This window comes from Salvia hispanica, chromosome 3 (genome assembly GCF_029641045.1).
Source record: "Salvia hispanica isolate PSC_SH4W2 chromosome 3, Shi_PSC_v1, whole genome shotgun sequence".
Classification (NCBI taxonomy): domain Eukaryota; kingdom Viridiplantae; phylum Streptophyta; class Magnoliopsida; order Lamiales; family Lamiaceae; genus Salvia; species Salvia hispanica.
The window spans coordinates 48,910,905-48,922,763 of NC_142694.1; the positions used below are offsets into that span (position 1 = coordinate 48,910,905).

At 32.9% G+C, this 11,859-nt stretch overlaps 1 protein-coding gene across 1 annotated transcript; it reads right to left on the reverse strand.

Moving 5' to 3' along the window:
• Positions 1 to 6,231: 6,231 nt before the first annotated feature.
• LOC125216305 (mitochondrial inner membrane protein OXA1-like) lies at positions 6,232 to 11,649 on the reverse strand. Its single transcript, XM_048117986.2, has 9 exons — positions 11,047 to 11,649; positions 10,638 to 10,728; positions 10,421 to 10,468; positions 10,180 to 10,238; positions 9,028 to 9,103; positions 8,760 to 8,891; positions 7,850 to 7,957; positions 6,979 to 7,033; positions 6,232 to 6,818 (listed from the first exon to the last, which is right to left on the reverse strand). Exons 1-9 carry the CDS (start codon positions 11,511 to 11,513, stop codon positions 6,538 to 6,540), a joined length of 1,317 nt encoding a protein of 438 aa, XP_047973943.1. The 5' UTR covers positions 11,514 to 11,649; the 3' UTR covers positions 6,232 to 6,537.
• Positions 11,650 to 11,859: the final 210 nt, after the last annotated feature.

The following is an 11,859-nucleotide window of genomic DNA, read 5'->3' on the forward strand; positions in this document are numbered from 1 at the left end:
CGAAATTAGTCCTATTGAATACTATAGTACTCCCTCCGTCCACAAAAAGTACTTCCTCCAATCACAAAAAATAGTCCAATTTTTAGCTAGATGACACGAATTTTAATGACAAATTTAGTAAAGTAAGAGAGAAGGAGCAAAAGTTGGTAAATTAAAAGAGAGATGTAGAAGAAAAGTAGGTAAATATGATAGAAAGAGTTTTTATTTATAAAAATGAGACTATTTTTTGTGCACATTCCAAATGATCGTAACTCAGCTCGATTGATTTGGTTAAACTTAAACACTTTCATGCACAAAAATCTTGACACATTACTATATTGAAAATGTCATGTCTATAGTTGATAGTCAATTGTATAGTCCTCCACGATAAATAAGAAATTACGTGTAGTTCTTTCTTTGATTAATTGATTGTTTGTATAAAGATTGAGGTGTATGTTTTGCTTCGAAGAAGAATAGTCAGCATGTAAGGTTAGTTTTTAGCGGAAGTATACATTGAGTTTCATTGTAAATTATCTAAAATGAGATGTGAACTTGTAACAATACTATAATTGTTTATAAGGAGTGAGTATCGACAAAAAAAAAATACGTATTAAATCACGACATAGTATTGTTTATTCATATGAAAAAGGAAATCTAGATTTGTCGCATGCAGTTCGCTTGGTTGTTGCTACAGAATCAAACCCTTTTTTATTTGGATAAATAAATATTGTACATAAAGTCAAAAAGACTATTCATCTCTCAATCCGTTGTGATTCAGTCCTTTGTAGCCTCGATTAGTAAAAAAATAACTATTCATCACTCATGTCTCATTTCTTACCTATCAATATCATAACCTTCAGGAATTTTATCAATTATATCAAAAGGTTTTATATAACCACCATATGAACATTTCTTAGAGCCAAAGAAAGAAAAATTGAAGAGTTTAGTCATTTTACCTTCATAACTTTTGATTCAAAAATTCCATCTCGAAACTCAAAATAAATGGTTAATTATAATAAGAATTGACAGATCAGATTTTGATTCAATTTCAATACTTCACTCTCTTTCCGGAGCCAGACAAGATATTGTTTTTAACAAAATCTAATAAATATTACTAGTACTATAATAACCGTGGTGCCCCAAAAGTTCCACCGCCAACTAATGTTGCAATTATATTTAACAAACTGTTATTAATGGATTTGGCAATAGTGTGGTCATCAAACGAAATATCTCAGCCAACTATTAGGTGTGAGGATTTTTATTAACAAGTAATTGTTCACTACATATTTTATCTGTGCACTGATCTCTCGTTTGACACACATTCAGCGTTATTCATTTTGATTTATATATTTAGTTTGGTTAATACATTAAAATTTATTATTAAAATTTTTAATTTCATAAAATTCATATAAATCAAAACTTAATTTATTATTTTATTAATTTATTTGAAATTATAGAAAATATGAGCACATCAAGCTTGAATTTTATGAATTTTATAAAATTAAAATTTTCAATAACAATTTTTAATGTATTAAAATCAAACTAAATACATAAATTGAAATGAACAATGCTAAACGTGTGTCAAACAGGATTGATGCTCACACAAGGTATATATCATATCATTCATCTTTATTTGGAATTTCACATTTAATTTTAAGTTTGTGTTTCTTTTTCTTTTAGAACCTTTTTATTTGTGATTTTGAGGCCATTCATGATAATTTAGCTTTATTTTCAACGTCAAATTAAGTTAAAATTCTATTTATCGTGTCACTATTTTAATGTTCAGCCTAACATCTATAATATGGCCTCATTTTCAGCAATAACTCCGGCCGCAATTTAATTTTTTAATTCCGTAATTTTCTTATTATTCATTAATTAGTGGCGAGATGGGGTGTTTCTCTTCTTTCATGAAAATGACTAATAAAGATCGTATTTTTATAATTGTAAATAAATTAATCATTACTCCCTCCATCCACCATTTAAAGATCCATTTTGACTCAGTACGGGTTTAAGAAATTATTTGACTTTGTGAAGAAAAATAAAAGGAGAAAGTGAGTGGAACGTGTGACTCATTTAAAACATTAGTTTTATATTAGATTGTGAGTGTAAAAAATTGGATGTAACATCCGCATACTAAAAATTGAATAAATTAAATAGTTTTATAAATCTTGGACAAACCAAAATGATAAAATTGTTTTTTAAATCATAGACCAGGGAGTATATTTTATCCTTTCAGTTAGTACCGAATATAGCTGTGTTGTAAGATTTGTAGATTATTAGTACTAATTTATTGCACACGAGAATAGGTTCTATCAAATGCACAGCACACGTAAAAGTCACGATGTGGAATTCTACAAAATAAAGGAGGGACTCTCATTTATTTATTTTTCCATCAAAGTTCACATATAAATATAGCTTTATTGGCCGGAATTAATCAAATGATACTTTTTTGTTAGAATTGCTCATCGAATATAATATGTAGTACTAGTTATTAAAGTATGTGGTTAACTTTTGAAACCAATAACCCTAGTGTTAAAAAAATTATCAACCTTAATGAAATCAATAACCCTAACTTTAGATGATGTTTCATTAGTTTGGTAGGGAATCAATACATTCTCACCTAATTAATTAAGAATATGATTTTAGTTACTCATTTGCCTACGTACCGAAATGAAATCGACGCCTATTAATTAGTTTGGCTATCCAGTATTATATAGATGGCTTATAAATTACAATCGCAGGGTGATTAATTAACATTTACGTATCTAATTTAAGGACTTTAATTCTTGATTAAACGATTGCATTTAGTTGAAGCACAATGGTCGACAATCAAATTTTATAATAAAAATAGTACTAGTATAAACTAATATGTGTTAATTTTTTTTAAAAATGCTAATTTGTCCGAACTTTGACGTGTATGCCTTGAATCCGATATCAAAGTAGTATGTACACAAAATTAGAGTATTATCAGAATCAAGCTCGAAGATATAGCCCTAACCATATTGGCAAATTTTGCAAAAGTTCATGGTTTAGTTTTTGAATTATTGTTAAAGTTCGTTATATATTTACAACTCCACTTAAACGTTGGACCATAAAGTAGCATAAACCATTTAATTTTATGTCTTGGATTACAACTTGAGGCGGCTTCTAGATTGATTTATATAAAATGATCGAGCCTAGTACTAGTATATTAGATAGTCTTGAAATTTAAAACCAAAGGCTACCCAAATTTAATTTTAAAATGCTGAAAATGGACTTTCAAGAGTCGGTGTAAATCGTCACCATAGAAAAATAGCTGCTAGAAGCAGGGGCAAAACTCGGAACATAAATGGAAGGACGCAAAATTATATGCGAGGAAATTTTGAGAATTCAAAAAGGGACAAAAATAGAGAAATTTAGATAATTTTGCAAAATTGAGCAGGGATATTTGCCACCCATTGGCTCCGTCCCTTGCAGGTAGTCACTACATTGAGATATATACCCATAGAATATCATAGAAAACTTGAGAAAGTATAAGATAAATATTCGTTGTTTTTCCATCAATCTAAAATATCAAATTTTAGCCCAACACTATTGATAAGTTGATATCCTCCTCTAGATATCAAAACACCACTCTAAATATCCCCTTAACATATTTTTTACATCATAAGTAACTTCATTCCTATGTCATTCCTATGGTGAAAAGTCTCCTATAAGAATCCAAACCTTTTTATATAGTATTTTTCAATACTTCATTATCATCACGTTTAGCATTTGACAAATCCAATTCTCCATGTCCAACATTTTTTTTAACAATATGTTGTATGTAATCACCACGCATGCCACCTAATTCAGCTTCAACTTTATTTGCAAATGAGTTAACTAAATACGTGTCACTAAAAGTTTCACCAACTTCAACTTGTATCGAGGATCAATAACAACCGTAACTAGCTTATTCATCCTCTCATGGTATCCCCAATACTCCCTCCGTCCGCGAATAAGAGTCCCGTTTTTTCATTTTAGTCCGTCCATAAATAGGAGTCTCGGTTCACTTTTACCATAAATATTAAATGGTAATAGGGTCTCATCTTCCACTAACTCATTCCACTCACATTTCATTTAAATACAAATAGAACCCTTATTCCACTAATTTTTTTCCACCCATTTTTCTTAACATTTCTTAAAACCTGTGCCGCCAAGAAATGAGACTCCTAATGGCGGACGGAGTGAGTATTTGTCAAAATTTTCTTTGCCATTTTACTCAATTCATCATTACTAATTTTAATTAAAGCTTTCAACAATCCTTGCACTTTGTAAATCTCACAAATAAATAAATTAGTCATAACATTTAACGATCCAGAAATATTGTAAATTGCCTCATAAAAAATTCTCAAGAAATTCAACATCAGTTTTGCCTTTTTCCATCTTCCTTTTCAGGCACCCCATCCTCATCATCACCATATTCAAGGTCACTTTTTTGCGTTCAGTCTATCAACCCAGACCTAAAAAAAAAGCTTTCTCAAATGTTGTTGCAGCTTCCAACGTGAAGAATGTCGAGTTCTATCAAGTAGAAACGTTTAAGCACAACGAACACTTACTTGATATTTTTTGCAGTTCAACTGAACACTCTAAACTTTTCCAACCTAGTATATGAGTGTCTAAAAAATCAAATAATATTTCTAATTTTCTTCATCGACGACCCAATCTCTCTTCCTTGCATCTGCATATAGTCTATTAGATTTTTTTTTCCAAATAGCGTAATACAAGATCATTCTAGGAAGCATTATCAACGGTAACACCTTATCCATTCCCCAATCATACAAGCATTTTTCAATTTTCAAACCGATGTTTAATCCTTTATGACTAGTAACTGGACAAAAATTGATAATTTTCTTGTTCAATTTCCAATCATTTTCTATAGTGAGCAGTTAAACACGTGTAATTCACTTTTTGACAAGAAGTTCATGTATCTATGGTAAGCCAGACTCTTTAAACCGATCAACTAAAGAATATGTCTTACCACAAATACATGAACTTATTGTCAAAATGTGAATTACATGTGTTTTACTGCTCGCTATATTGATAATAATTGAAAATTGAACAAGAAACTTATTAATTTTTGTCTAGTTACTAGTCATAAGGGTTTAGACATTGGTTTGGAACTTGAGAAATGCTTGCATGATTGGGGAATCGATAAGCTGTTCACTATTACTGTTGATAATGCATCATCGTATTATCTTGCATACGTTATTTGAAAAAAACTATCAGCCAATGGGGGAAAATGTTAGAAATTGTGACTATGCACATAGATGCATTGCTCTATATTCAATTTTGTGGTGCATAGTGGCTTGAGAGAGATGGGTCTTCGGAGAAGAAAATTAGAAATGTTGTTCGGTTTCATCTACTAGTTATGACAAGTTTAAGGAGTGTTGTGAACTGGAAAAAAAATCAAGTAAGAGTTTGTTGGGCTTAGATGTTGTTACTTAATGGAACTCCACGTTCTTCATCTTGGAAGCTGCAACAAAATTTGAGAATTTTTCTTTTTTAGGTTTGAGTTGATAGACCCAACTTATAAAAGTAATTTTGAATCCGGTAATAATGGGGATGGGGTGCCCAAAAAGAAAGATTGGAAAAAAAGAAAAATTAACGTTAAATTTTTTGAGGATTTTTCATAAGGCAGCTTATAAGATTTCTTATTGATTATTTAATTTATTTTACTTATATAACTTTTTTTGTGTATGAATAACAACTTTATTATTTACTCAATGTTTAATAAATTAATCAATCTTCATTATTTGCTGAAATTGAATGATATTGAAAATTTGTTGTGAAATTATCATTATTTGTTGAAACATATGAAAGTTGGAGGTATTGAAGACTAGAAGTAGATTTACATTGTCATAATTTGTTGTGGATTTATACGATGTCATGTAATTTAGTTTGGTTGAAATTTAATCTTGACTATTTGTTGTTGATTGAGAGATGCTAATCATGTTATGGTTTTATGGAATTTTTATTCAATTTTTTCAGATTTTAGGTTTTAGTATTTGTTATAAAATCTCTTACAATTTCGGCATTTTCGGTTTAGTTTGGTTTTATAGTCCAACTTCAGTTTTTCAGTAAATTGAAAATTCAGCATTTTCTATTTCAATTTTTAAAATAAATTAGTTTTTGAATTCAAAGTTCTTAGCCTAAGCAGAATTCCAATGAGCGTAAGATCACGGCTATTTTTATTAGAAACTCTTAGCATCATCAACACCAAATGTAGTTACATATCGTAACGAACTACCTTTATTATTTTTCATGACTCTGATGTTATTGTCCTTTCCCACCATGAAGTGGGCATGAACTATAAGAATCTTAGACTATCAACCAAAATCTTGAGTATCTGAATCAATGACAAAAGGCGAACACGGATACAACTAGAGGCCGCTAATAAGCAAATGACACTAGGCACCGTAGACCTATAACAAAGCTCTGGGCTAGGTTTAAACACCCACCCGTTGATGTGAATCATGTGATAGAATGGTATTATTTGAGAGTGAGAGAAATCGTATGTAACATATCTTTTCAGTTTAGTTACCTGCTTTTCTTCCCTTTCTTCCTTCCCTTGACTCTTTGCTCTAAGGCATCAACCCGTTGATTAAGGGCTGTATTAGAGGCTATTCTTTGATTCATAGGTTTCGGCGATCGTTCAGGCAAGGATGATAGAAATTGTTGTTTTTCTTTTACGGCTTGAGACTCTGCATACTTCTTTATGGATTCGATAAATGAGAGACCAGGTTCCTGATTAGTTGATGGTGGTTTGACAGGTACAATTGGTATGCCCAAGTACTCCTTAACTTGAGGTCTCTTTACCACTGGAAAATATAGTTAACAAAATAAAACAAATTCATAAAAGAAGATTTCATATGCAAGCTAGAATATAGCAATACCAGTACACACACACACACACACACACAGAGAGAGAGAGAGAGAGAGAGAGAGAGAGAGAGAGAGAGAGAGAGAAACAGGATTCACCTAAGCCATATGCAAGTGAAAACAGGTTGGAGGTAATCCAATAACAAAATACAGCCTGCAGAGAAATAGTACAACATTAAAATCAAATTTCACTGATGAATTGCATTAATGATTAATCATATCAGCACATACTGTACATGAAGAGAAAGTAAGCAAATGATCATACATAAAGAAGAGACAGATAGAAAGTAAGCAAGCTAATGATTGTATATAAAGAAGGATAGTTTGTTCCAAAGTACAGAGATATCAACACAAAATAATCATAGCTTTACATATATACCCATAAATCACAGAAAGAGCAATGACGCAGATACATCTGTGCATTTTCGATCAGTAAATATATTCAAGAACAAAATTCTACAAATCAACAAGGTAAGTGTATGTTAAATGCAAGTGTAGCATTTCAAAAATTACACCAAAATCCATCTCGAATTTAGGAGGATTAATAAGAGATGCATGAGTTGAAGGTAGGTAAAGTTAGCTAAGTAGTTCAGCAATAAATCTAAAGATACATAAGAAAGCAGAAGAGGCTCAGAGTATATAATCCATGATATGAAGATATTATTGAAGTATCTGGTCAGGTTCCTGCCGATGAAACTTTACACACTATACAAAATTCACAATAATCAGTGTGCAATAGAGGCACACCCAAATGCCACTGATATGATACTAAGATAATTTTTTCTTTTTAAGTGTTACGGATTACCGTGCAAAAGAAGTGAAGGAGCAAAAATAGCAATGCTAGTATTTAGTGATGATGTATGCCGCACGTCATAAGGAGAACTCATTGTAAATATTCAATGTGGACAGACCATTTATATACTACTACTACTGGGTACAGTTTAGTACTAGCAGATAATGCACTACGTACCTTCGGAAAACCAGCAGTGAGAGGAATTGAAAGTGCTGCAAAGCCCCTAAAGACATTTTTAATGATAGCACCAGAAGGATTCCCTTCCATACCTTCTTGTGCATTACACTGAATACAGATTAAAAATCAGCTATTAAACCAAGATCAAGGACTCAAATGAAACAAGTTTGAGCACCAGCCAATCAAATCTGGAAGGAATGATAAAGGCATTTCAAAACAAGAGAAATACAGCCAGATAGTAGAAAATTAGTTATGAAGCTATACATAAAAACACCTTCGTTCACCTGGTTCATACACTTTATTTACCAGACTACACATGAAGACTTTCTTTATAAGAAAATCGATAATTTTAAATGGTTACATTGGAACTTATTAAGTAATTGGAACTTTGAGATAATAAAATCTTTTAAATTATCAAACATCCAAAATGCTCATTAATATCCTATGTGCATGATTCCAGAACAAAAGTTCCATCTTTACATATTGTATGATATGAAGTGAGATGAATGTCATTGTGTGAGGACAAATTAACTTGGTCAGGTTCACCCTCACTATGGCAAGTCCAAATTTGAGTCAGCTCATCAAGAAGGAACCTCGTTTAATCCATTGTCATACCTTAATGGGTTAGGGGAAGATCAGCTGAAGGCAGATATTTTCTATTTAGTATAAACCCCCATCCCCCCTACCCAATAAAAAAACTATGAACCGTGCTTATATAATATACATATATTAGTGCTTCTTTTTATGTCATTACTTCCCTGTACATAGGGGGAAAGTATTATTGGATCATCTCCCTATACAAGACTAAGTACATTGTAAAACATATATAAGACCTCCCGAGGATAACATGAAAGGCAAAAAGCTATACCTTGACATACAAAATAAAAAGAAAAGATATAATGATGCTGACCTCCACTGTAATCCAAAATGTCAATGCAGTCAAAACCGGAAAGATATATAAGCTATCCGGAGTACTCAAATCAGTAAACCATAATATTCCACCATCCTGAAAAGAGGGAACCTTCTCGGCCAGGTTTCGAATCTGAATAGAACATTATGCCTTAAATTGTGAATTGTATTAAAAGGTATAGAAAGAGATGGATCAATCATAGAAAAATAGGGAGAAAAAGAGAGGGAACTTTGAAAGAAATTACGTAAGCAAGGAAAAGTGTACTTACAGCAAAGAAAAAAGCGCAGAAAATAGGTCCATTAATTAAAAGTCCCTTTATAGGGGTGAGTGGAGTTACACCATGTCTGCAAAACCAAAATGCAATCAGATAAGTACATACATATCCGCGCTGACATGAGCTTAGAAGGGACTAGGGGATCAAAGGAGAACTAGAAATATAAGAATATCATCAAAAATTCTAAAGCTCACCATCCAGATGAAATGAAATATTACCCCTGTCCTCATAAAATAGTCTGTGTAGCGGAAGGCACATGTTTTAATGCGAAATTGGTAAAGTAAGAGAGAGGTAGAGAGAAAAGGTGATTGGAGTATTGTTAGTGGAAAATGAGACCCACCTTATTAGAGAGCGAAATTTCTATAAATAGATAGAGACTAATTTTGGTGTATGGCCCAACATAGAAAAACAAGACCATTTTATGTGGACGGAGATAGTATTAACTATACACTAAAAACGAGGCTTAACTGTCCGTGCCCTAAATACTTTTGTGTATCATGTCCATTGTCCGTTTTTAGTGGAAAATGGGACCCATCTAATTTTTCCATTATTTTTAGTGGAAAATGGGACCCACCTCGTTTTTTGCGTATCATGTACATTGTCCGTTGAAAATGGTGATGCATCCATACCTTTTTATTCACATCAAAGAAACCAAAACAAGGCTTAATTGTTCGTGCCCAAAATACTTGTAGAGAAAAAAACAAAATTTCTTCCATTTAGCAAAGTACTATTACCATATCAAATAAAGTTGTGCAGCATAGCTATCTCCATGATTCATTCATGCACTGCACACCTTAATCATAACAAGCTACACTCAGCCATTTCTTATGTGGATAAACTTGTAATGTCACAAATGACTGAAAATATATAAGGACATTCTCCAATCTACCATATATTGATAGCAGTAAAAAGTAAAAACTAGCTGTCGTAACCTCTTCATAATTTTCTTAAGACAGTGAGTCCAGAGACCTGTTGAAATACATTGACCACATATATTCAGGAGTGATTTTCTGGATATTTGTCAACTTGTACATTTAAAGATAACCTGATCTATTTTAAGAAGGAAATAACTTAAATTAATCTCTCTAACATAAAGCTAGATCACAGATATGTATCTTATCAATAACAAGAAAAAAAAATACATACTTTTTGAATAGAGCTTTCATTTTCATCTGACCTTCAGCAGCAGCATTAGGGTCCATGGCCTGTCAAATAACCATTAACATGACAATCGCTAGTATGGAGTGCCATAATAAAAGAGCATATGCAATTTAGATTGATGGATGCAACAATAAATAAGGTTCTGCAGCATAAACCTCGCATAGACCATAGAGAAAGCAAGGAGGATCCAGAGTAAATATACATACACAGACTATTAAGTTCATACCTTATTACTCATTTCTTCCCTAACTGCCTCCAACTCTGGTCGTAAAATCTGCACAAGATGTACAACCATAAAATGGTGTTTATGGTCAAATGCTTAGAGCAACGAGGTGAGCCGAAGTCGTATTCAGAATAATGGCACAATAATAACTCTATGTAGTACGACTGTACGACTTCATCAATATACAAAACCCAAATTGCAGAGGACACGAAGAACTCACAGCTAATTTTGAAGTGGACTTCAGAGTATTTATAAGAAACGGAACTTGAAGCCAACGAATAACAAGAGTTGTCACAACAATCGATGCCCACCTAAACACAAGTATGAAAAGTCACTTTGCCAACACACACATCTTAGCCACAAAAAAAAAAGAAAGATCTCTCCACTTCAGAAACATTACAACAGTAGGATTTGCACTGATCCATGCCTTTGTGTGCAACACTTGCACACACCATCAACTCTAAACAGGATAACCTTCCTATTAAACTCAATACAATATTTCAATATGCAACTCCACAACTACTCTTATATCATACAATTAAACATTAGAAATCAGGATAATAGCACTAAACAGCAAAATAGAAAATACTAAAAACTCCAAATATGTAAATCCAAAGAAATGTCCTCACCAATCCAAACCAGTAAAACAGTGCACATAGTCAATCACATACTGAAGGGCGGCCACCGGAGCAAACGAATCCGCCGCTGCAATAGCCACCTCGTTCAACGCAGGAGCAGCCTCTACGGCCTTATCCCCCAGCACAGTCACCACATCATTCAGAACCTCAATTTTATCAGCCGCTCCTTCTCCAACACTCGCACTCGAATAATTCCGAGCTCCAAAAACCGCCGGCACGGCAAATCTCTTACCTTGAAGAAAGCTTGTTGGCCGGCGGTAATTGCTGAAATTATCCCTGCCTACGAAAAATCGGTTGTAGATATTGTTCCCACCTTCATGATAGCTCGAAATCGGTTCGTTCTGCAACTTGTGAGAATCATCATCGTCGCGATTCACATTTGAAATTGAAGGAGAAATTCGATGCTGCTGTTGATAAAAGAGCTTCGCCCGAGCTGTGATGCTCCGCCTGTACGCCATTCCAACAAAAATCGAGACAGATGATACAGTTCTATTAAGGAATTATCGGATCTTAATAGAACGTTTGAAGGGAATTATTTCGAGGATTGAAGGAGGTAGGGTTTAACTGGGTTTAGGCATTCGCCCAGAATATTCAATTACCTTCCACTTAAATACCCAATTTTATCGTTAATCCAGTTTTATTGCCACTCCGGAATGGCGGAATCAATATTAATTTTCGAGAATAAAATATTTATTTTTATGTTTATACTAAAATAAAATGATTTTTTTTTTAAATTTTGTGAGTAAAAAGAAGTACTCCCTCTGTCCCCCAGATAATTCGTCTCAGTTTTCCATTTCGGTCCGT